Raw genomic sequence first — 27,300 nt, 5'->3', positions numbered from 1 at the left:
TTCCGTTCCAGTAAGTACTAAAATATGTCTTTCATTCAAAACATGCGTATTGATGTTATCTGGTTCTCAGCATCCCGTCACAACTAGGGGTTTTCGTTAACCTGCGCGAAAGTGCTAAACTCTGGAATAAAAACGAACTGTTAAAATTGATAGCGTTTGATTTTTTGTTATTCTTTTGAAAAAGATGTGAAGCATGAAATGATAAATATGCTAACAGTGAATGTGAACCGCGTGAAAGCTTTAATTATTTTCACTTCAGTGGAATCCCGATCGCTCGGGTCCTCGATTGGTCGTCACTCTTGATAACTCGAACCAAAAGTTGTTCCCCTGCCCCCAGTAAACCCAATACTCCAACTGACTTTCGTTTGCCATGCCATGGAGGCTCGAAAAATCGTGATTCCACATCGGAATTCTGTTGCTCCACCTACTACTGTTACATTAGGACTTTTTCTACGGTTCGTAAGCCGAGAATGCACACTAATTATTATTAGTATTATCTGATGTTTCCTTGTGATTAAAAATAAGTTAAACTAACGGTCCTTTTAGGTTTTTTTGTCTAGTTAGCGTTCGGTCGAGTCGATTTATAATAACCTAAAATAGATACTAGACACTAAGTTACCACTTACATTGTTACAATTGCAGTTACAATTACATTGTTTTATGTTATTTTATTTTTCTCGACCATGTGTCAAATAGATTCTTTTCTCTCTTAAGCCCAGCACGGAATATAATGCAGTCTTTTTAACAGTGCCGTTAAATTTAGTAATTATTTACTTACTGATATGAAAGAGCACATAGGTGATTTTTTCGTCTCGAAACAGTCTAAGCTCAGGTTGTGAGAAACTTGGAATCGAGCGCTTTTCGCCAATAGTATGTACCGCAGGTCATTGCTATGTAACTACTTAGTGGGAAACTTTGAAAAAAGGTTTTCTCGAGGCTCAAAGCGTAAAAATCACATTTATTAGAGCGCTTGGTCTGGTATTTCTTTTTAACGGAAAAAAGCCGTAGGCACCAAAAGCCAGTCAGCAAACTAAGTTATCAATACTGCCTTTCACCCTTGAAAAATTATCGGTATGAAGTGATAAATATTTACTAGACAATAAGTCGCTTGAGGCGCTCATCGTTAATCGTTTTTGTGGAGAAAAGTTCAGGTGCGTGGAACAAGTTATCGGCACTGAGTAATTTGTGTTATCGTTACTGTGTGCTCCACAACTGAATTCAATTGCTGCAAAAGGTTTCATTCTACTTTATCATGAGGGCCTGTTTACATAGAGGTGGAGGACCCTAAGTAGGTGAGGTAACCCACTTAGGTGGGGTAACCCGCCCGTCCATATAATTTCTTATATTATCTTGATCACGTTTACACGACAGGTGCGGTGACCCGCCTAGGCGGGTTTCCCGGTCTGCCAGGTAGAGTAACCCGGTCAGCCGGAGTGACAATTTACCATGTAAATGTCTCAAGGTGGGGTAACCCAAGGTGGGGTAACCCAAGGTGGAGTCGCGTTCATAGCAAAAAGCTCAAAAGCGAAACATGCATGTTTTAAAAACGTTGGACATTTCTTAGCTGTTTCATGGCAGAAATCACCAGAAACTGCAAAGGATACACAAGGAGTGTAAAATGTTCACATTTCGGAATATTTAGCGTTGTAAATCGACAATATTTCGTTCCCAAACTATTCCGTATAACGTATTAGGTCAACGGGTTCTCGCGTAACCTAACACCGCGTAACACAACGCGTGACGCTTTCATGAATAAATACATATGTACCCGAGAATTAATCTTTCATCTTTCTCGAGATGTGAGCTTGGGACGCCTCTGCTCAAACTCCTTAATTTCAAGCGCAACAACAACCTCAAGAAACCTCACATTAGCAACCCGAGGTTGTAAGATTGTATGTAAACGCGTTTTTTTTTTTCGACCACGGCTAGGCGGGTTACCTCGCCTACCTGGTGTCCCCCACCCTCCGTGTAAACAGGCCCTTACTCTCGTGATTCCTTCCGTCAGCGATGGCCGAAACGAAGGCTTACAACGAATTTTTTTTCACTATCTCCGCCATAACGAGCATCCAATCGATTTTTTGAAAGATCAGGGAAGAGATTTACGCAGGAAAGCCCAAAAATTCGTTCTTGAAGATGGTGCGCTGTTTTTTATTAGTCAGAAAAATGGTCATCCTGAAAGATGGGTTCTCAGCCGAGACGAGCAGCAGCAAATACTGAAAGCTTGTCACTCTGACAAACTTGCTGGTCACTTCGGCCGTGACAAGACGAGAGAAAAGGTCTGTACTTAATTCAGTGATGCTTCTCTTGAACTTTAAAATTGTGGTTACAATTTAGTTGATCACTCTTAACTTTTGTTTTCCTGTCCTTCTTCCAGGTTACATCTCGTTACTATTGGGTTCGATTGTTGGAGGACTGAAATTGTCAAGCGTTGCGACCTTTGCCAGCGTACTTCAAAGCCTCGAAAAGACTGCCTAGCTATGCCTGATTAAAGTAAAGGAGACTGTGTGACATCGTATTGGTATCGAGCTGGTAGGACCTCTGCCCGAAACGTTCCGTGGCAATAAGTACTTGATCACCTGAACTTGCTATTTCAGCAAGTGGCCAGAGGCAGCTCCTCTTTAAGGGAAATCGGCTGAAGGTATGTAGTATCCGAAATTAATTGTAGAGTAGCGAGGTTTAAGGATATTTAGCACATGTTATTATTTAATTATTTACCACGTTAATTGTCAATCTATCAAGGACAGTAATTCAACATGCTCGCTTTTGAATAGGCGCGCAAAATAATCCTTCTGATGGAAATTCAGTTACATGATTTTCCTTGCGTGTAGCCTGTCACAAATATCAAAAATTTGCAACAATTTTGACGAAGCCAAAACTATTTTTTTTTGGAAAATGTAGCAAAGTTACTAGATATTGATAGCTTTTTTTTTATGCTTGCTTGAGTCAAGTTCAAGCTTGGTTTAAACTTGACTTGCTCTAATAGACAAATATTCATCGGTCCTCTAGGTGTAGCGGATTTCCTGTACAACCTGATCACCAGATACGGAGTGGCGAAAATTGTGATGTCCGACCAAGGCCAATAATTCGTCAACAGGGTCAACGAGGAGCTGTTTAAGTTGTGTGGCACGGACCACAGGATCAGTGCGGTGTACCACCCGCATGGTCTTGATGAAATAATGAATCAGACGTTAACGTAAACGACAACCAAGATGACTGCGATGTGTGTTGAAGGCCTAAACGCAATAACTGTCCTAAATGTAATAAAGTCCTAAATGTAATAACATTTGGTCCTAACTGTGATAAGTCTCCGATGTAATTGTTTAACTGCGCTAGTGTATTGTTGTTATAGCGGACATCCACATTGAGATGTTGAAGTGACAGCTGTTGCACCAAAGAATCCTATGACCAATATTGATGGCATATTGCAGGCTCGCTGATATTAATCAGCGTTTTTTTATTTGCTAAAGACAAAGGTTGAGAAGCATTTGGTACAAAGCCTTATACTGATATGCTTTTGGCACCAAATTGACAGACGTAAAAACAATTAGAACGCTGACCAATAGCTCTCTTTATGTCATTGGTTCAGACTCTTTTAATTAGTGCAATAGATTTTGACGATATTCTTATATGATCAGTGCTGAAGTTAACACTTCGTGAACCGAATTGCAAGGAAAAGGAAGTCCACTGACCTATACGTTGGACAAATTCCGGGCTCGGAAGTGCATTTTTTGCATCGTCTTCCCTTGCCAGATTTGTATGGGTCTGCACGTAATATATTCATCTTTGCTATTGACCAAGAGTGAGGTCAAAATGGCTGGGTATTGGTCGAGTTCTTTTTCTTTTCTTTTTTTTTTTGTTTTGCATTTTTATGGACTAAGTCGAAGTCTCGGTCCATAAAAAAAATAAAAACGAGGCTAATATCCAGCCATCTTGACCGAACAAGCGTGGTCGAGAGAGAGTTTATATTCTCTTAGCTTAATCAATAATTGATTTATTGTATAGAAAAAGATTTCGCTTCAATAAGAATTTAGAATGACTTATTTCGAGAGCCGAGAGCGAAAGCCGACTGTGTTTGTAGCACAATAAACCTAGGAGGGTCGTTTAATATTTTCTATGTATATGTCGACATCGTCCACAAGTTACGAACTTTGTAAGTTTTCTTGCGCGGGATCTATGTAGGCAATCCCAAGCGGGCAAGATAGGCCTATCTTGCCTTGCTAGTGCGCTTAAAACAAGATATTCCAACGGGGCCACTTTTCGCGTAAGTGTCACTCATTTCAAAATTAACGACGTCCTGCTCTATATGCATTTTATTTGCATAATTCTCGGAAATTTCTCCTTCTCCTGGGTCATTTACATCATATTATTTTTTACTACCGTCGCTGTGATCGGCAACTTGTTCCAAGCTCACATATTATTCGCCTTGGTTCTCAGCAAAATGCCCAAGGTACACGGTAGTTGCTGAAACACTTGCTGACGGATTGAACGCATGCTGCCCACCAACTCTTAGAGAAGAAACTATTTGGATGTCGATGTTACACAAGTTTGCTGCTGCATACAGCGTAATCTGATCCCCATAGGTCTCATCGCGCGCCATATGAGTTATATAGTCAGCAAGCGACCTCATTATTTGCCAAATGCTCCAAAAGAGGGAAGCCGTTGTATTCGAACGGATTACTTGTGCTCTACTATTTCTTTGCTTATGGTTTCAGGAGATCTCAAAATTCCCATTCTCTTTGCCTGGTACAATAGTTCAGCAAATTGGCAATTGCCACCTCCAGGAGGATTGTAGAGCAATTTAAAACCCTGGTCTTCAATAGCCTGTGCATGATCATTACTTCTTATGGGCATGTAATACTTTTTTTAGGGGTCAATTTTTTTTCTTTTAAGACAGCTTGGCGCATTTTTGTTTCTGTTTTCCTCACTCTAGTTTAAGGCTTGTGATATCGTTCACAGAGACCCATTTCCTTTCTTCCTTCCCTGAAAGTGGTGAGGTGTATGAAACATAGGTGCGCAACTTGATCTTTCGTTTCTCGATACGACCCTCCGTCACATGCTGTTTATTCGATGGTTTCCCTCTCAAACGTATATACACTTTTCCTCCGCAGCTGTAAACCGAGGGCGGATTTAAGCGAAGTTGCGTTCGCTGCATCCGCTTATTACATCTACGCGTGGCTTTTTTAGCTCGGTTTCGTAATTTCAAAGCTTGCCGTGAACGCCGGTAACGGTCATTCTTAGTTGGGCGAGCCCTCCCAGCACTAGGAAGGATTTCGTATTGTAATGTGCTCTCTCTGAAGGCGTTACAATTTCGTGCAACGTATATTTCGAATGGTGTTTTGTAAGCTATCACTTCCTTGGGATCATTATTTAGAATTCTTTGATAAAGAGGGAGCTGTTTCTCCCACTTTACACCGTATTGACCTATCTTTTGAAGGTCATATTCCATCTTTGATCTTAGTGCCCTATGATAACGTTCTACCTTGCCTTGTGATTGGTTATAGCGCGGACGACTGTCAATCAATTTTATATTCATGCGATCGCAAAGTAATTTCAAGGCTTTCTTGAACTCCCCTCCTTGGTCGCACTGGATTATTTCTGGCGATCCATACTCTATATAAATACATTCCAGTTTAATTGCAATTACTTGGCTTGATTTGCTTTCCAAAGGACGAAGCCAAAGGAAATAGCTGAAAACATCAATCACTAATAGAACGTACCTCCACAAATGTCCATTCATCTTCACGGATCCTTTTCTGCTCATATCCATCAAATCTATTTGGTGCCTGGCATGAACGTCTCTGGCTCTGATGGGTTTCAGTTTCGCCCTATTAAGAAACTTAGCGTTGTGGCGATGATGACGTTTGCCTATGTTTAGAACAGTTTGCATTTTAGCTCGACTTACTCCTAAAATTTTGCTGGGCAGGCAAATCTTTGTTTTATTGCCAGCTTTTTTGAAACTGGAAAGTTATGCTCTTTACGTGCATGTCATTCTCATAGCGCCGATTCAGTAGAAGAAAAGTCCGATTCAGAGTGAGTTCATGCTACTTTATCTAATGTCTGATCGTTAAGGAAATCAGTGCGTCGAGCAACCCCTGTTTCCTTAATTTTTTTTTTAATTCTTTGACTGATCAATTAGCATATCCCTTAAAAAACGGCTCACACGATTAGATGTACTCACATCTCAGAGAGAGCAAGGACACAAATTTTTGTGCGAGTTTTTGAGGACCGGGACATCATTTACAGCCTTCAACATAAACAAACATTTTTAATGTTCATCATATCTCACTTGTGTGACTGTTTCCGGCCTCATATGAAACGTAATAGAGTAACAAGCATGCGTTGAAAAGACCTGTTGCTTATTTCGAATTACAGTGCCACCTCATCCATAGGAACTTTTTTTTTAGTGACAAGTGACTTTTAATTTTGGTGCCCAAAAAATTTGCGTCGGCGAGCTCGTTCATGACATGCTCCAGATTTTTGTTTAATGTCTGCATTGTGATTGGCAATCTGAGCCGATGATTTGTGATGATGTGTTGGACAGCAGCTTCTTTGCATTTATACCTGTTAAATGTACGTAACTGAGTATATAATTTGATGCAGACACATGCAATACCTAATCTGTTTGTCGGATTTGTTGCGTGCATTTCAAGATCAAGAAAACATAATTGTCCCAGTTATGTTCTCTTGGGGAGAAAAATTATTTTGTCCATATTCATATACTCACGAAGATATTCGAGAATTTGAAAGTAATAACTCTCTAGAGGCCCGAATTGGGAAACAAAATGTGCGTGGTAACAAGGTTTATTCAGGCATGGAAAGACAAAAAATGTATATCGAAGCCTGCAAATTGTTCGACCTACAAGTCAGCAGACTCCCTTGTCCAAGTTTGCAATTTGGTTTATGACTTGTTAACTCCATCACTAATCACGCAAGAATAACGTTGTCAATTTTTCCAAAATTTATTGTACTTTAGAGTCTGAGTCAGTGATATATGGAGAGGTTTTGGTCAGCGTACTTATTGTTTTGCCAGCTGTCATTTTATTCCATTTGTTCATTATTATAACGGTTTACAGCCAATGCCTCTCGACTGATAGCGAATAAAAAGATGCTAATTGACATCAGCGAGCCCGTAATGTGACATGTATATTGGTCTGCGGATTTTTTGGTGCAACAGCTGTCACTTCAACGTCTCAATGCGGATGTCCGCTATAACAACAATGCACTGAAGGAGTTCTATGATTGCATTGGAGACTTATTGCATTTAGGACTCTATTACATTTAGGACAGTTATTACATTTAGGCCTTCAACAATGTGCACATCAAGTCCATTCTGTTCGCCTATCGAACCAATAACAATGACTCCGCCAAATTCACACCGTTCGAGTTGATGTTTGGCCGTGCACCCGTTCTACTCATTGAGACAGAAATCAGGTCAAAGCCTAGCAGTACTGACTCACTCTCTGACAAAATTGGAGATCCAACCGCTGATTTAATGAGAAAGTTCGTATCATGACGAACATTCGAGACCAGGTGAAGGTTCAGGCAATAAAGAACATTGAAAAAGCACAAGAACGGCAAAAGAAGTCATAGGATGCAAAGCAGCAACCACTAAGATTCAAGGAGGGCGACATTGTGTTGCTGAGAAACTTACGGAACGAGGCAATAAAAGGAGGCAAACTGGAGCGGGGGTGGTCAGGTCCTTATACTATCAGCAAGGTGTTACCAAAGGGTCTCTACAATCTCAGCTCGGTACTGAGCTGAAAACATCATTTGACAGCTCAAGACTAAAGATCTACTATCATTCGGTACAGTCACACATAAACACGAACACTTAGATAGAGGATTTATTACAACAATTTCAATAGTTCGAATGCTGTAGTTTGTTCGTATTTAATTCCTACGTATACGGTACGACTCGCTATAAGAAATTCGGCAGAAATGAAACAAAATGGCTGTTTTTCCTTATCTTTATTGAGGAATGTTGTTTTGTCACTGAAAAGAACATCGACAAAAAGCTTCCAAATACAATTAGTTACCAAATATGACACAAACGATGCTTAAAAGGAAAGTTTGATAAAGGGTCCAAATCTGCGAAGGGGGTCCACATCCGCTACCGGATTTTGACTGGGGGTGTCCATATTCGGAATGGTTAAGTCGTGCCGCAAAGTTTAAGTCGTGCCGAAAAGTTTAAGTCGTGCCGGAAAGTTAAAGTCGTGTTAAAGTTATGAACTCCATATCTTTTAACTAATTTTTTTATTTTTTTGTTTTGTTAAACTGATCTAAGTCTCTTAGTATAAATGTACAATTGGCCTTGAGCTATTGTATTTCTTTTTTAATTCCATGCTTTCGCAGATCTATGGCATCGTTCAGGAACGTAAATAATTTTCTTTTTTCTTTCCATTTCCCAACGATACTCATTTTTCAATGAGCCTTTTCAGCGTAGCTATGCTTTTGTTAATGCTGTGATATTTGACTAAAAGTTCAAGTAATTTATCATTAATAAATCACTTGTTGAACGGTTTCAAAAGAGCAGCACTGCAACTTGGTATACCGAATTCTAAGCAAGAAGCTGTAAATTGAACCCCTGTGACTGAGAGAGAAATCTCGCTGCATGACTCATGCCAGAATACAGTCTCGGAATTTTATAATTCACTAAAAGATACATATGGTCATGGCCCGTATTTTTCGGGAATACCGGAATACGGTAGTTAAATATAAGCAATTTCCTTCGTATCTCAGGAAAAAAAATTTTCGTGTGACCGCAATGTTTTAGTTTTCTCTTCTATGAATAAGTAAATGCTGCTCAAAAATAGCGATAGGGATTGTGTTTAAGCTCATATAAATATTTTATATATCCAAAAATAGGTGTTAGGATATACAAACACGTGTGTTTGGAAATCAATTAACAAAGGAATGCGACATTTGAACAAATGCTCGTTCGATTGTTCGGAAGAACTTTGTAAGGCAGAATTTTAGGGAGAGGCTATGCAGGTCCTCCAACCTTTTCTTCAAGACTTTGCACGCTTTGAACACACTCCCCGGCCAGAGTAAAAGGATATGATTTTTTTCGCGTGCAGTTTGCCAATTTCAGAAAACATGAACAGCCCACTTCTCTTTGTACTGTGCTGACTTTTGGTCTTCGAAAGTTCGAGCAAAGAAACTTCTTTTTGGCTTTATTTGGTGGTCGAAACTGGCAAGACTTATCCCGGCATAGCTGCTTATTCCACTTTTCAAAATCGCAACAGAGGAGGTCAATGCAAAGTGCCACTACCTCTCATAAAAAGCCGCACTTGTAAAAACGCAAAAAAAATATTTCATCGCACTGCCTAACAAATCTGTTCATGTTTAATGAAACAAAAGAAAGCAAAAACTAAATACACGCCTGATCGTTGTTTTGCTTTTGTGTTTATTACTAATAGATTAGACCCTTTGGAGAAGCCATTCTATAAACTCGGGCTTCGTGTTTCATCAGGGTTTCTAAACCCTCCAATACAATAAAAGTACTCGGCCGCCGCCTCGTTCTTTCATCAGTTTCCTCGTGTTTAGAAACCCTGATAAAACAGTCGCCTTCGTGTATGAAGCATAAGTTTTGCCTTATAAGGGATGTTGATGAAAGCAATCAGTCATCATATCGGTCCATTTTTTCTCCACTAAATTAGACTGCGTAGCCATTAAAATTGACATCGATCTAGTTTGCTTAGTTTCTCTCAAATGTGATATGAGGAGGGACTAACGCTCGAGTTATCAGCCTTTGAAACTCTTTACAGTGGCCAATTCGAAATATCAACTTAGTTGATAAAAAGGAAAAAAATGTTTATATATATATATATATATATATATATATATATATATATATCTTTACTTCCACCGACGAAGTACCACATTAGTTTATGAAAACTTGTCCCTCTTTATTATAACAATTAGTTTAGTTAATAAATATCGCCTCTAAGTATTACAGTGTTTTCAATAAGATTTGGAGTACGTGGCTAACTTGGTAAAGCACCCGCCGGAGGATAGTATGAGAAACGATTTCTTTCTGGTTGGCTCAGTAGTTCCACCAAGAACAAACTGGCTTCAAACGAAGTTTTCGGTGTTAAACTTCGACAAACAATCATTAAAATTAATATTAGTCTTCTTTGTTACAATTGTTTATCTGCTCGTTTTATTTCTGATCAAATCTTTCATTTGCTGACATGCAAACCTGCTGCCTGAGTTTCCCAAAAGGTCCTCTGAAAGGACATAGAGTTACTGGTTACCGACATTTAGGTCAGTATGTTCTCGGAAACTCAAGACCTTTTTCGTTTTTTGCTGGAAATGGGTAAAAGTTGCCCAAAAGAACTCTTTAAGATCGCGAGGTGTTTTAGGTCTTACTTTGTGAGTTTGTTTGAAAGCTTCCAAAAAGTCACAGAAAGATCCAGAATGTTGGTAACCATCCAAATCTGCATACCAAACACTTTCAGCAAGCAGGGTACAAAAATAATACAAGGAAATATCATGTGTGTATCAAATTTCCACATAGACATGTTCGGAAACGTTCCCAAATTTTGATGCTACGATCCAAACCTTTGTTCTTCTGGCCAAGGCGGATTCTATCGTTTTCCCTCCGTACATCACTTTTTGACTCACAGTTGCTTATTGTTTACAGAGTTTTCTTCTGCTTGCAATTGGAAACAAGCTTCTCAGTCTCCGGTCCTGCCAAGAAGCGCAGAACACATTTTTTGTGATCCAAGTTATTCTTTTATTTATTTATTTATTTATTTTTTTGTCGTTTTTATTTTCACGGAGGGAGAAAAGGAGGAAAGATTACTACCGGTATTTGAGGCAATGAATCATAGAAATCTTCATTATCACACAGCCTTACAAGCTGTGCACTGAACGAGAAACAAAAGTAGAAATAGCTTTACCTAGAAAGATAACGTGGTTACCGTCTGTCAATTTGTGTGGCATTCGGTCTTGTCTCACAGTCAAGATGAATAGAGAATATAATATATTATAGTGAACTACACACTGACAGTATCCATTCTAATCTCTTTCTTGTTCATCTCGCGACTCTACCGTTCAAACGACCACCAAAACAGCCAGACAAGCTGATTATTTGTTCGGCAATGTTTTATTGTTGCTATTTAAGGGAAAAGGAAAAAATATTTCTCGTGTACCCCTTGAGAATGGGTGTGATGAGGAGGCACAGGTTAACCCCCCTCCCTCTATGCGTTCATGGCCCTCTCAGAGTTTATACACACTCGTGAAGTTGAAATAAATAAGATGACTACGTAGATTCAGCTAAACGTTAACGTCCTTTGTACACAAGGTCTGCATACTTTCAATTGGCTAATCAGTGGCAACGTAGAACGTATTTTTTGTGATCTTAGTTTTTCTCGGCTCCTTTTTTCATTGAGTGAAACTAAAGATACGTGGTAGTGAATTCCAAAAGTTCTATTTATTGGGAAAACCTTAGGACTAATTTGTTATTCTCGTCTACTGAAGTTTTTATTATTACCGATACAGTCCACTAATAATGTTTATATGGGTAATTGGATAAATCAGTCAGCCAATGAATTGTAACTGTTCCCACGACTCGTGTTTCTTATCAGATGGTAAACATTTGTCGAGCCGTCGATTTCTTCTCAAAAAAAAATTCACTTGCTCCTGTTCTGGTTTTCACAGGAATTGCAATTAAATTTTTTTCAATAAACAGTTAGACACCTAAGTGTCCAATGGCTATGTTTGTTTCTGTCTTCGTAGTCCTCGGTTAAGCGTTTGCATGTTAACGTAACGATTTTGATTCTAGTCAGTTTGTTATTGACAAACACTCTATTTTAACAAGCACTCTATTTTAACAATCTCGATTTTCTGGGCACTAAACGAGAAACAAAAGTAGGGATCGTTTTATATAGAAACATGACGTAGTTACTGTTGCTCTATTTGTGCAACGACCTCCCCATTTGTGTACTTTTGTCTCCGGCTTGTGGCTTTAAATCATCATCATGATCATCGTCATCTTTTATTTGCCTTATTTACACAGTACAAAAAATTTATCTTACAGCGGTTATAGCTAGAAGGCGAGGAGACCCAGGAAGCCACCGGGCTTATGGGAGAGCCGCCTTGCTTATATTATTAAATAAAGTAAAGAAAAGTGCTGCGAATGTGCGGTTAGGCCAATTCAGTGATTATTTAAGTAAAAACCCTTGTATTTTCGTCTTGAAAGAAGGTTTGACGAACGAGTGACTGAAACAGAAGAGAATTCCAAATTTTAGGACCTTGGTAGAGAATTGTGAAATTGCTTGAGATTTGTACGGCACAAATGCGTTTGATAGTTACTGGCTGTTCTGGTACCGTAGTTGTTCTTTATATTAATTGAGAGCTTATTGCATTTTAGCCAAACATGAATATTTTGGAGTTCATCGTTAAGTACGAATTCTAAGCAATTTGGGTTTGAGTGAGAATAAAAGATACTGGTGTCATCACCGAAAAGCAGAGGGTCAGTTAATTCAGAGGCATTAGGGAGGTCATTTATGTATGGGGAGGTCATTTATGTTCTCATGTTCTCCCAACATCTAACGCGTGGTATATTGCGCCGGTTACTCAAGTAAACAGTGACTTTTCTGCGTGATCGTTTATACGCTTCATCTTTCCGTTACTCTCAATAGGCATAGAAATTAAATTTTGACAGTCATCATGCGGTTATCGCAGTTCAATTCATGCCATAGCTCTTTCCTCAGAGCCGCAGTTTTAAAAGTGAAATGGAATTTCGCATCAAAGTCTTATTATATCTCTTGATTGCAAACCCTAAGCATCTAAGTACAATTTTACCAGACAGTGACAGATTGACAAGAACAACAAAACAGGGTGGAAATAACGAGTGTAGCGCGGTTTTTACAAATGGTTGTATGCGCGATTTTTCCTAATTAAATGTGCAATTTTTTTATGCTTGAGGGTTTACCGGAAACGTCTGAGGAGGGGCTAACGCTCGAGTTGTCGGTCTTTGAGTCTCTTTACGGTGGCCAATTTGAATTATCAACAAAGTTGAAAAAAAGGAAATCATTTTGTTATACTCTCCACTGAAGCAGCACCATAGTAGTTTTAAGAAACTTGCCTCCCTTTACTTTGACATTTAGTTCAGTTAATAAACGTTGCCTCTGAGTAACAGTGCTTTCAATAAGATTTGGAGTACGTGGCTACCTCGGTAAAGCACCCGCCGGCGAATGGTATGAAAAACAATTTCCCTCTCTTTGGCCCATTAATTGGTTCCACTGCGAACAAACCGGCTAAAAACGAAGTTTCGGTGTTATAAACTTCGGCAAACAACCATTAAACATTAGTCTCCCTTGTGACAATTGTTTATCTGATGGTTGTTATTAAAGATATGCGGCAGTGAAATCCACAAGTCTTATTATTGGGAAAGCCACAAGATTATCCTATTATTCTCGTCTACAAAAGTGTGCATTATTACTAAGGCATTCTAAAAAGTCACATAATCATATTTGGCTAACCAGTAACCATTAGCACACGTTCTCCTTCGCTTTCTACGGCAACTGCAGATTTTTTTGTTTTGTAAATTAACAGTACGTTAGATGCCAAAGTGTTCATTGGCTGTCTTTGTTTCTGTCTTTGTAGTCCTCGGTTAAGCGTTTCATAACAACTTAACATCTTTGCAAAAATATTCCGAATTTGATTCACGTGGCGTATTATGGCGCGATATTTTAACAAGTTGAGAAGAACTGCTGATGTTTTATTTGTCCAAAATTATTTGACGTTTGAGGCTAACACAAAGTTACTTGAAAATTATTTTAAGTAATCGACAATGTGTACTCCTTCTTCACGCATGATAAATTTACGTAAAACATTCAAAACGTGCAGAAAATGCAGAAACAGGAAAATTCTAGAGAAAAACCAAATATAACAATCAAAGACCACGGAGTTTGAAAAATAAAGAAGGTGACTATTCGAATATTTATTGAATTGACAATAATTTTCTGTGTTATTGATTTCCCATTCGACTTGGACGCGTCAAAGCCCGGTGAAGTATACCCAGCGATTCATAGAAGCGGGTGCCGGGCCTTACTGCAGTAGTTAAACAGCCAATAAACGAATGCAGTAGCAGTAGATTGAAAGATTAATTGGAAACTTTCAAGAAGAGAACTTACCCGAATGCATTGAGAAAAAAAAATTTAATTCAGTTGAAATCCAGGAAATGAGTATATTTTCTGCTTCCTGTAGTTTATTCAGTTCTTCGAGATGCATTATTCCGGGTAAGCAGTTCTTAAAGAAATCTCATTTCCTATGAAAGTTATGTCTGGCCTTTTTCTTTTTTTATCAAAGCTAATGATATTTTTTCGTCAATTTTTTTTTATTCTTAGTGCGCAATGACTGGAACTGATCCTTGTTACGTTGCATTACACTGAATGCTAGAGTTTGTAGTTTAACCCTGGTGTTTACATCAACAGGAATCAGCAAAACACCTCCGATTTCACTCACCTACCCAAAATGCCTACTTAAGACGTCTTCAGAAAAGTGATCAATGATATTGCACACGATTAGTGACTGAATTTTGTCATTTTGAAATATAAACGGCTGAAAGAAAACAGTAAGAAGTCTAACACTGATCATTTTCGTTTGCCATATGGTCATACTTAACATTTCCAAAAGCGCAACAGTCGTCGAAATATAAAAATGATAAGGCCATTAAATTATTTTGTTGATCTATACTCTTAAAGCACTAAGTGACTGTCGATTGAAGGTTGAACGCTCTAGTGATAGAGAAAAATTTAAATTGGATTTTATTTGGACTTGTACTGTGCATTGGACGCAGAACAGTTGATGGGCCCAGCTTCTTTTTTTCCTTTTGAACTTGAAGAGTTAAGAATTAATTAAGTCATGTGATCGCATCATACACTGAATAGATGCACTGGACATATGAAGGAGGTTGAATTAAAAGTCTCGTCGTGTTTTGTTATTTTCGCCATTATGATAAGTATAAAATGAAATTTAGAACATGTATTAAGGTAGCAAGGCACAACATGAATTTACTGGAAAACTCACAAAGTACGATTTGCTTTTTCTCGGGCAAAGCGCCTGGCCATATTTGGCCGGTGTTAGGGCTCGAGATTTACCGCAGAGAGAGGATTGAGTTGAGCATGTCAATTGATTCAGATGATTCTGATGATTGTAACTAACACAGGTTTTCGAGCAAGTAAGAGCTTTTGGCGAAAGGCATGGTCACAACTTTTATTTTTTTTTTGACCCGGTATAAATATATTTTAGTGGTTTAGCGGCAAAGAAACTCATGCATTAGCGGTAAAGTAAACTGGAAATCTGAATACCATCAAAGAGCACGAACCTGAGTGGAACTTCAAAAAAATTAGAAATTATAATAACTTCGAGGTGTCACAGTGTATTTATAGTGTATATGGATAATTGTTAAGTTGGAGTAACTCGATAACAACAATAACAGCAATTCCTTTGTTTGGTTTTATAGGACGAGTTTCATAAGAACGAGAACTAAAAGTCGAACAACTTCACTTTTTTCTCCTCTCTCTACTTAAAGTGCAACACATACTTGTCGCTGTTAATGTATAGCACTTTGATTTGTTCTTATTGGTTTTTTTAGTGCGCTGTCATTGGTGCCTTTGATCTTCATTGTTATTTCGATTATCAGATGTTATCCCCCGGGATTATCTTTCAGTTTTGTTTTATTTTTACTGAGAGAGGAAAAGAGGGAAGTTAACTATCTGTAGCAATGGGTCATTGAAATCTCCATTATCACAGAGCCTTACAAGCTGTGCACTCAACGAGAAACAAAAGTAGTAATGGTTTTATCTAGAGAGATAACGTACTTACCGCTGGTCAATTTGTTCAACGACCTCCCCATTTGTGTACTTTTGTCCCAACATCTCCCACGTGGTTTATTGCGGCGGTAAACCGATAGATAGTGTGGTTTATTGTCTAAGTAAACAGTGACTTTTATGCGTGACTGGTTATACGCCTCACCTTTCCGTTACTTCCAATTGGCATAAAAGTTAAAGGGAGAAAAAAAGGAAAGATAACTACCGGTATCTGTGGCCATGGATCATAGAAATATTCGTTATCACACAGCCTTACAACATGTGCAACAAACGAGAAACAATTGTAGGGATTGTTTCATCTAAAAAGAGAACGTAGTTACCGTTTGTCCAAGTCAATGCATAGCCCTATTATGGTTTCTGTACGCTCACCAAGTTTGATTGGATAACCTGACTCTGGTGACTCTGCTGATTATTAATTCCTTCCCTTTTAAACATAGTCCACACCCATTCAATAAGCTTAAACGTGACAATTCAGCGCTCTTGTGTAGTAGTGTTCTCATAAAATCAGCTTAAGCTCGGATGCATTTCTATAACCGATGGTAATTCCTTCTTGATTTTTTTTTTCTTTCAGACTTAAAGAAGGAGAGCGAAGGTAATTATCTGTGCTAATAAATTATAAAAATCTTCATTATCGGGTTAAAGTCTTCCAAGTAGCACACGGAAGCAGAGATTGTACAAAGTCTGCATGGATTATTTTTCCAGTTTCGTTTTATTTTCACCGAGGAAGAAAAAGAGGGAAGTAAACCATTTGTGGCAATGGATCATAGAATCTTCATAAGCACACAGCCCTACAAGCTGTGCAATAAATGAAACAAAAGTAGAGGTGGTTTTATCTAGAAAGACAACGTAGTTACCGTTTGTCTATTTGTAAAAGTCTTTATGCAAAGCCCTATTATAGTTTATGTACGCTCATCAAGTTTGATTGAATAACTTGACTCTGGTGACTCTGCTGATCATTAATTCCTTCCCTTTTAAACATGGTCTACATCCGTTCAATAAGCTTATACGTGACAATTCAGCGCTCATGTGTCATAGGGTTCTCGTAAAATCAGCGGCTGCTCGGATATATTTTTATACCCAATCGTAATTCCTCATTTCTTTTTCTTTTGAGAGCGGGCTAGGGTGGTGGCAGGTAATTATCTCTGCTAATAACTTATAGAAATCTTCATTACCGGCACAAAGTCTTCCAGGTAGCACACGAAAGCCGAGATTTTACACAATCCATATGGATTATTTTTTCAGTTTTGTTTTATTTTCACTGATGGAGTAAAAGAGGAAAAGATAACCATCCTGGCAATGGATCATAGAAATCTTCATTATCACACAGCCTTACAAGCTGTGTACTAAACGAGAAACAAAAGTAGGGATGCTTTTATCTAGAAAGATAACGTAGTTACCGTTTCTCTATTTGTACAACGACCTCCCCATTTGTGTACTTTTGTCCCAACATCTTCCACGTGGTTTATTGCGGCGGTAAACCGATAGATAGTGTGGTTTATTGTCTAAGTAAACAGTGACTTTTATGCGTGACTGGTTATACGCCTCACCTTTCCGTTACTTCCAATTGGCATAAAAGTTAAATATTGACAGTTATCACGGATTAAAAGTTATCGCGGTTCCTTTCATGCCATGGTTCTTTCCTCAGAACTAGCTGTTTTAAAAGTGAAATGAAATTTCACATAAGAGTGTTGTTATATCTTTTTGATTGTGAAAGTTTTGGGCAGGACTGTGGTAAAATAAAAAATTTACAATTTATATTTTCCTGTATAACGTACGTATATCGTTCTATGAACGTCAAAATATAAGAGTTGCCTCTTTCCTGACTAGAAAAAATGCGATGATTCCGAAATTAGGGCATAAATTAGGCACTGTGACAATATCCCAGCGCCTGTAAACGAGGCGCGTTTAGCAAGGTTAACTCGCGTCGAGGTAATTCTAAACGTTTTAAATCGTGTTTATGGACATTTTTTTCAATATTAATTGGAGTAACTTAATACTAGTATCAATCAATATTTACACTGTGCATTACACATTGGATATGTCTGTTTGCTCTAGGTAGAGCAAATATACCCGATTAGTAGGATATTCACTTTCATTTTCTTGATCTTCTTTTAACGCATTTTATCTAATTTTACTTACATAAGCATCTTAGTATAATTTTACCAGACAGTGACAGAAACACCAGCAAAATAGGGAGCAAATAACACAACGGGAACTGAAAACGTGCTTTCATTCATGTGGTAGCGAATTAAGTTTAAGCGAGGGTAAAACCATGTTATTATGGCAGCATTTAAAAGTTTTGCTTTTGAACGGAGAAATTAAAAGCCACCGGTGTTCATCTCAATGTATTTTTAAGTCACTATATCATAACAACATTTCAGGGCTCCTTCCGCAATGCGATGCAAATGAAACTGGGCTTTTTTGTTAAACTCTTTTGCATGAGTGTTCGCAGCATAATCTGTAGGAGGCCGAGATAATTTTCATAATTAATCATAATTACTCATGTTTGCTTTATTTTTTCAAAATATTTGGAGAGTGTGCAAGATAGTTGGTGGTAGTAATGAATCGTGGTAGTTTTGCCGGATTGTAGTTTTCTTTTGTTGTTATGTTTTTGTAGTTTTCATTTCCGAGAGAAGAGAGACATACGTTATTTATCGAAGAAATGGGTACTTATCTAAATATAGAAACGATTTATCAATAAATATTACATACTCTTTTATCTTTTTCCTCTTTTCTCCGAAACTTCTGTGGACGAGAACTAAATCGTACTTAATGTAATTTATGACAAATTTGATCCGTACAACGAAGAAGTCGACGTTCGAGCTGAGACTTATTAATTGTGATTGCGGAGTTACCGTACAGAAGTGGGAAACAAGATAAAAAAAAAAAACACATCAAGTAACCGACAACGTGTACCTCTACTTCACGCATGATGAATTAACGTAAAACATTCAAAACGTGCAGAACATGCAGAAACAGGAAAATTCTAGAGAAAGAACAAATCTAACAATCAAGGACCACAGAGTTTGAAAAATAAAGAAGGTGACTTCTCCAATATTGGATTGACTATAATTTTCTGTGTTATTTATTTCTCATTCGACTTGGATGCGTCAAAGTCTGGTGAAGTATACCTAGCGATTCACAGAAGCGGGTGCCGCGTCTTACTGAAAGCACTGCAGTAGTTAAACAGCTAATAAACGAATGCGGTAGCAGTAGATTGAAAGATTAATTGGAAACTTGCAAGAAGAGAACTTATCCGAATGCAATGAGAAAAAAATTCTAATTCGGTTGAAATCCAGGAAATGAGTATACTTTCCGTTTCCTGAAGTTTTTTCATTTCTAAGAGATGCATTATTCCGCGTAAGCAGTTCTTGAAGAAATTTCATTTCATATGACATATATATGACATATATGTCTGGCCTTTTTCTTTTTTAATGAAAGCTAATGATATTTTATCGTTAATCTTTTTTTATTCTTAGTGCGCAATGACTGGAACTGATCCTCGTTACGTTGTATTACACTGAATGCAAGAGTTTATAGTTTAACCCTGGTGTTTACATCAACAGGAATCGGCAAAACACCTCCGATTTCACTCACCTACCCAAAATGCCTACTAGAGACGTCTTCAGAAGAGTGATCAATGATCTTGCACACGACTAGTGATAATTTTGTCATTTTAAAATATAACAGCTGAAAGGAAACAGCAAGAAATCTAGCACTGATCATTTTCGTTTGCCATATGGTCATACTTAACATTTCCAAGAGCGCAACAGTGGTCGAAATATAAAAATGATAAGGCCATTAAATTATTTTGTTGATCTATACTCTTAAAGCACTAAGTGATTGTCGATTGAAGGTTGAACGCTCTAGTGATAGCGCCGCAGGGAAAAGTTTAAATTGGATTTTATTTGGACTTGTACTGTGCATTGGACGCGGGACAGCTGATGGGCCCAGCTTCTTTTTTTCCTTTTGAACTTGAAGAGTTAAGAATTAATTAAGTCATATGATCGCATCATAAACTGAATACATGCACTGGACATATGAAGGAGGTTGAATTAAAAGTCTCGTCGTGTTTTGTTATTTTCGCCATTATCAAGAGGATAAGTATAAAATGAAATTAAGAACATGTATTAAGGTAGCAAGGCACAACATGAATTTACTGGAAAACTCACAAAGTACGATTTGCTTTTTCTCGGGCAAAGCGCCTGGCCATATTTGGCCGGTGTTAGGGCTCGAGATTTACCGCACAGAGAGGATTGAGTTGCGCATGTCAATTGATTCAGATGATTCTGATGATTGTAATTAACACAGGTTTTCGAGCAAGTAAGAGCTTTTGGCGAAAGGCATGGTCACAACTTTTATTTTTTTTTTGACCCGGTATAAATATATTTTAGTGGTTTAGCGGCAAAGAAACTCATGCATTAGCGGTAAAGTAAACTGGAAATCTGAATACCATCAAAGAGCACGAACCTGAGTGGAACTTCAAAAAAATTAGAAATCATAATAACTTGGAGGTGCCACAGTGTATTTATAGTGTATATGGATAATTGTTAAGTTGGAGTAACTCGATAACAACAATAACAACAATTCCTTTGTTTGATTTTATAGGACGAGTTTCACAAGAACGAGAACTAAAAGTCGAACAACTTCACTTTTTTCTCCTCTCTCTACTTAAAATGCAACACATACTTGTCGCTGTTCATGTATAGCACTTTGATTTGTTCTTATTGGTTTTTTTAGTGCGCTGTTATTGGTGCCTTTGATCTTCATTGTTATTTCGATTATCAGATGTTATCCCCCGGGATTATCTTTCAGTTTTGTTTTATTTTTACTGAGAGAGGAAAAGAGGGAAGTTAACTATCTGTAGCAATGGGTCATTGAAATCTCCATTATCACAGAGCCTTACAAGCTGTGCACTCAACGAGAAACAAAAGTAGTAATGGTTTTATCTAGAGAGATGACGTATTTACCGCTGGTCAATTTGTTGAACGACCTTCTATTTGTATACTTTTGTCGCCGGCTTGTGGCTTAACAACTTTTGTCGTATTCTCTCAACATCTCGTACGCGGTTTATTGCGCAGGTAAACCGATAGTGAGAGTGGTTTATTACTTAAGTAAACGATGACTTTTATGCGCCACCGTTGATACGCTTTATCTTCCCATTACTCTCAGTTGGTATACAAGTTGAATATTGACAGTTGTCACAGACTGAAGGCTATGGCAGTTCATGCCATAGTGCTTTCTCCAGAGCTCGCTGTCTTAAAAGGAAAATGAAATTTCGGATAAAAGTCGTTTTCGGCAGGACCGTGGTACATCAAAATTTACAATGTATATTTTCCTGTTTAGCGTATGTATAATCTATTACAAACTTCAAAATATTGGAGTCGCCTTTTTTGGTGACTAGAAAAAATGCGCTCATACTAAAATTATGGCATAAAACAGGCACTGTGACAATACATAAACGCCTTAGAACGAGGCACATCTAGCCGGGGGGATTCTTCACTGATATCTGTTGACTTTTTAGTGCTGACGCAGTAGTTCATTTGGGTGGAGCATTTTTTATGAGTTAAATCATTTGATTCCGTGTAATGTTTACAACTGACGTCCTTCATTGGAAAAATCTCGTGGATAAAATTGGTTGAAAAAAAAACAAACTAGATTTGTACTCTTATCTGGTGAAATCTACAACCGACCTTTTCTTCGCAGAAGTTTTCCAGAAGATGAATACTAAAACTTTGTGTCCTGCGGAAGTGTCTTAGCCTCAGTTGCAGATTGGTCCATCCAAGAGGTTTCTGTTCGTATTTCGGATTTCATATTTAAGACCACAGTTTTCAATCTGCCTCTTCAGCGTAGCTACGCTCTTGTTAATGCTATGATATTTGACTTAAAGTTCAAGTAATTTATGATTGGGAAATCAGTCGTTCAAATAATCACGAAGCGCCCATTGAGCTCGAAGGGATTCAAAAGAACAGCACTGTAGCTTGGTATACTGAATTCTAAGCGAGAAGCCATAAATTGAATCCCAGTGACTGAGAGAGAAATCTCGCCATATTACTCATGCCAGAATGGATAGGTATAAGCTGAATTTCACATATGACTAAGCTATTCCATCTCAACTGCTCCGTTTAGAGCGTTACCTTCTCTGACGGTCTCTAGCGCTAGGTGTTTCGAACGTCTCGGCGCTATATTTTTACGTTGTATATAAAAGTTTTTGCTACGAATGTTTTGTCTTCCCCCTGAGGTAAATAAATCTGTAAATCTGATGATGGACTTGTCGGATCTCACAACGTACATCGAATCGTGTTTTAAATATGATTGGTTAATGGCAAAAATCGTTGCTCTTTTTTCTTCGCTTTTTTTCACACGTTAAATTTCATATTATTTGTTTAAATTGAGCGGGGGGGGGTGGGGGGTGTGTTTGTGAAATGGCGTATGACTTCTCAGAGTTGGAAGTAACACAAATATAATAGGCTGCGGTTGTAAATGTGAATTAAATTTTTTCACTCGTAGGCTTTGAGAACATAGATTTATTTCAGCTGTCTCCCCAATTTTTTTTTTTTTGCTCTAGCTTTTCATCTCCAGTGTGTAGCAGCTCAAGGAACAATATGATGCTGCTACCTCTTTTTTTTTATCTTGTGTCTTTTTCACTAAGTAAAGTGAAATTCATGTGAGCTCCTCATCCCTTCCCTTTATGCACATCTTTCCTATGTGTGATATGCGCTCGGGAATTTGAAAGAGACGAGGGGACTCTGTGGACTTTACAAAAGTCGATCTTTAATAATTCTCTTTTTATGCATGTTCTACTCCAATTTGCAAATAGTTATTTAGCGATGGATCTATATTCAGCCAGGTTTTTGTGCACGAGTGGTCTCCGTAAAATCAATAGATTAGTGCGATGATTTATAATTACATAAGTGCATAATTACTTATTTCTTTTTTATTTTTAATTTAACTCTCCTCATCAGCAAGTCTCATATATTGACAACGTAACATATTTACGGGGACGTTGAGAATGGCGTTTCATACGACGACGGTGAACGGCAAATGAATAAGTAAATGCTGCTTAAAAATAGCAATTGGAATTGTGTTTAGGCTCATATAATTATTTCATACATCCAAAAATACGCGTTTGGATATCCAAACAAGTGTGTTTGGAAATCAATTAGCAAAGGAATGCAATACTTTAACAAATGCTCGTGCGATTGTTCGAACGAACTTTGTAAGGCAGAAGTTTATAGAGAGGCTATGCAGGTCCTTCAACCTTCAAATTTTTTCAAGAATTTGCACACTTTGAACACACTCCCCGGATGGAGTACTTTTGTACTTTAAAAGTTAGAGCAAATAATTTCCTTCTGGCTTTTGTTTAGCAGGGTGTGCATCTCTGTGATACTCCACAGAGACCCATTTCCTCTCTTCCTTCCCTGAAAGTGGTGAGGTGTATGAAACCTTATAGGTGTGCAACGTGATCTTTTGTTTCTCGATACGACCCTCCGTCACATGCCGTTTATTCGATGGTTTCCCTCTCAAACGTATATACACTTTTTCTCCGCAGCTGTAAACCGGAGATGGATTTAAGCGAAGTTGTGTTCGCTGCATCCGCTTATCACATCTGCTCGTAGCTTTTTTAGCTCAGTTTCGTAATTTCGAAGCTTGCCGCGAACGCCGGTAACGGTAATTCTTAGTTGGGCGAACCCTCCCAGCATTAGGAAGGATTTCGTCTTGTAATCTGCTCTCTCTGAAGGCGTTACAATTTCGCGCAAAGTATATTTCGAATGGTGTTTTGTAAGCTATCACCTCCTTGGGGTCGTTATTTAGAATTCTTTGATAACGAGGGAGCTGTTTCGCCCTCTTTACACCGTCTTGACCTATCTTTCGAAGGTCATATTCCATCTTTGATCTTAGTGCCCTGTAATAACGTTCTACTTTGAATTGTGACTGGTTATGGCGCGGGCGACTGTAAATCAATTTTATATTCATGCGATCGCAAAGTAATTTCAAGGCTTTATTGAAGTCCCCTCCTTGGTAGCACTGGATTATTTCAGGCGATCCATACTCCATATAATTACATTTCAGTTCAATTACAATTACCTGGCTTGATTTGCTTTCCAAAGGACGAAGCCAAAGCAAACGGCTGAAAAAATCAATCACTAATAGAACGTATGTCCATTCATCTTCACGGATCCTTTTCGCTCATATCCATCAAATCTGTTTGGTGCCTGACATGAACGTCTCTGGCTCTGATAAGTGTCAGTTTCGCCTTATTAAGAAAGTTAGCATTTCGGCGATGATTACTTTTGTCTATGTTTAGAATAATTCGTATTTTAGCTCGACTTACTCTTAAAAATTTGCTGGGCAAAACTTTGTGTTACTGCCAGCTTTTTTGAAACTGGAAAGTTATGCTCTTTACGCGCATGTCATTCTCATATTGCCGATTCAGTAGAAGAAAAGTCCGTTTCAGAGTCAGTCCATGCTACTTTATCTAATGTCTGATCGTTAAGGAGATCAGTTCATCGAGCAATCCCTGTTTCCTTTATTTTTTTTCTTTAATTCTTTGATTGATCAATTAGCATATCCGTTAAAAAACGGCTCACGCGATAAGTTGTACTCACATCTCAGAGAGAGCAAGGGCACAAATTTTTGCGTGAGTTTTTGGGGACCGGGGCATCATTTACAGCCTTCAACATATACAGCCATTTTTAATGTTCATTATATCTCACTCGTGTGACTGTTTCCGGCCTCATATGAAACGTACTAGAGAAACAAGTATGCGCTAAAAAGACCTGTTGCTCATTTCGAATTACAGCACGACCCTAATCAGTGGGAACTGTTTTTAGAAACAAGTGCCTTTTAATTTGAAGCCCAAAAAATTTGCGTCGGTGAGCTCGTTCATGACATGCTCCAGATTTTTGTTAAATGTCTGTTTTGTGATTGGCAATCTGAGCCGATGATTTGTGATGACATGCTGGTCAGCAGCTTCTTTGCATTTACACCTGTTAAATGTAAGTAACTGAGTATATAATTTGATGCAGACACACGCAATACCTTATCCGTTTGTCGGATTTGTTACATGCAGTTCAAGATCAAGAGAACGTAATTGTCCCAGTTATGTTCTCTTGGAGAGAAAAATTAAGCTGAGAGTTCCAATAGTTCAGAATAGAAACATTTTTTATTTATCATAGGCTTTACGAACGACTTGTAGTAAGAGCAGCTACTTCGTTCTTGTTCAGAAACTGTTTAATTCTATTTAATTAGAAAATCAGACTGAGTTATTCTTGTGACTGGACGCAACAGTCTCTACTATTGTTATGAAGTTTTGTACCAATGTTGATTCGCATCAGAAGAAGCAAGGATTTACTACAACAATTTCAATAGTTCGAATGCTGTACTTTGTTCGTATTTTATTCCTACGTATACGGTACGACTCGCTATAAGAAATGCGGCAGAAATGGAACAAAATGGCTGTTTTTCTTTATCTTTATTGAGCAATGTTGTGTTGTCACTGAAAAGAATATCGACAAAAAGCTTCCAAATACAATTAGTTTCCAAATATGACACAATTGATACTTAAAAGGAAAGTTTCGTAAGGGGTCCAAATCTGCGAAGGAGGTCCACATCCGCCCGCGGATTTTGACCGGCGGTGTCCATATTCGGAATGTTTAAGTCGTGCCGAAAAGTTGAAGTCGTGCCGGAAAGTTAAAGTCGTGTTAAAGTTATGAACTCCATATTTTTTAACTAATTTTTTTTTATTGTGTTAAACTGATTTAAGTATCTTACTATAAATGTGCGATTGACCTTGAGCTATTGTATTTCTTTTTTAATTCTATGCTTTCGCAGATCTATGGCATCGTTCAGGAACGTAAATAATTTTCTATTTTCTTTTCATTTCCCAACGATACCGTAGATCGGAAAAAATTTGGAATAAGGGAGAAATACAGTTGCACAAGGCCTTAATTGAATCGTTACCTTGCCTGGTTTCTAAGGCCTATCAATGTACACATAAAACACTGTTTCGCGGTGTGACCATGTGGGCTAGGTTTGGTCTCGGGTTTCCCATTTACCTTGAAAACTTTTATTTTTGTTTTTGCAGCGAAGATAAGCGGCTGCTTTATCAGATATTTCTGCGAATAAATAACCCTTGTTTTTTTTTTTTCCGTTGAATTTTATTTACGTGTAGAATGCACCATTGGAATTAGGAGAATACTTTCGTTTTCTGGGTGAATAAGACACCTCGCGGGGGTCAATACTTGGGAAACATTATGCTCCCTTCAGCCACCAGATCTGTAGGTTCTCTACATCGTTTCATTATGGGACTGAGATGATTTTGCAAACTTTATCGTAATTATACATTTTGTTTTCATTGTAGCGACGAAGAAAGAGTTTCAAGGTAATTTATTAGTTACTTGTTCAAATAATCACGAATCGCCCTTTGAGCACGAACGGCTTCAAAAGAGCAGCACTGCAACTTGGTATACCGAATTCTAAGCAAGAAGCTGTAAATCGAACCGCTGTGACTGAGAGAGAAATCTCGCCGCATTACTCATGCCAGAATACAGTCTCAGAATTTTATACTTTACTGAAATTTACATATGGTCATGGCCCGTATTTTTCGGGAATACCGAAATACGGTAGTTAATTATAAGCAATTTCCTTCGCATCTCAGGAAAAAAAATTATTTTCCGTGTGACCGCAATGTTTCTCTTTGTACTGTACTCTTTTGGTCTTCGAAAGTTCGAGCAAAGAAACTTCTTTTTGGCCTCTTTGGTGGTCGAAACTGGCAAGACTTATCCTGGCATAGCTGCTTATTCCACTTTTCAAAATCGCAACAGACGAGGTCAATGCAAAGTGCTACTGCCTCTCATTAAAAAGCCGCTCTTGGAAAAAACACAAAAACATATTTCATCACACTGCCTAACAAATCTGTTCATTTTTAATGAAACAAAAGAAAGCAAAAACTAAATACAAGCATGATCTCTGTTTTGCTTTTGTGTTTATTGCAAATAAATCAGACCCTTTGGAGAAGCCATTCCATAAACTCGAGCTTCGTGTTTCATCAGGGTTTCTAAACACTCAAATACAATAAAAGCACTCGTCTCGCTGCCTCGTTCATTCATCGGTTTTCTCGTGTTTAGAAACCCTAATGAAGCAGTCACCTTTGTATATGAAGCATAAGTTTTGCTTTATAAAAGATGTTGATGAAAGCAATTAGTCATCACATCAGTCCATTTTCTCTCCACTAAATCAGACTCTGCGTAGCCATTAAAATTGACATCGATCTAGTTGCTTAGTTTCTCTCAAATGTGATCGAAATTCATCTGAACTTTTCATCGCTAAGTCTTCAACCAATTTAATTGGAACGGTACCTCAAACTTATCGACGGTTATTTATATAGGTTTTTGAAGCGAAATAAGAAAGGTTTGCGAGGCAAGTGTCGACAAGTTTTTGCGCGGAAGTTGCCCTT

The 27,300-nt window shown here is 38.1% G+C and overlaps 1 protein-coding gene and 1 long non-coding RNA gene across 4 annotated transcripts in view; both read left to right on the top strand.

Annotated features, from left to right (window-relative positions):
* Positions 1–27,300, top strand: part of LOC136283834 (uncharacterized) — an 85,155-nt gene that overhangs the window by 21,954 nt on the left and 35,901 nt on the right. For 2 of the 3 annotated variants that reach the window (XM_066173182.1, XM_066173181.1), the window contains exons 9-10: positions 16,414–16,434; positions 26,206–26,226. In XM_066173182.1, coding sequence (XP_066029279.1) covers positions 16,414–16,434; positions 26,206–26,226 — 42 coding nt within the window. The remainder of the gene's footprint in view (positions 1–16,413; positions 16,435–26,205; positions 26,227–27,300) is intronic. The other variant, XM_066173183.1, reaches the window with a different exon arrangement.
* LOC136283836 (uncharacterized) lies at positions 2,154–4,064 on the top strand. Its single transcript, XR_010718940.1, has 3 exons — positions 2,154–2,276; positions 2,375–2,638; positions 3,007–4,064. It is a non-coding gene; the product is annotated as an uncharacterized lncRNA (long non-coding RNA).

Source organism: Pocillopora verrucosa, chromosome 10 (genome assembly GCF_036669915.1).
Source record: "Pocillopora verrucosa isolate sample1 chromosome 10, ASM3666991v2, whole genome shotgun sequence".
In the NCBI taxonomy this organism is placed as follows: domain Eukaryota; kingdom Metazoa; phylum Cnidaria; class Anthozoa; order Scleractinia; family Pocilloporidae; genus Pocillopora; species Pocillopora verrucosa.
The sequence above is the reverse complement of the archived record's forward strand: the minus strand, read 5'-3'. Positions and strand labels throughout refer to the sequence as shown.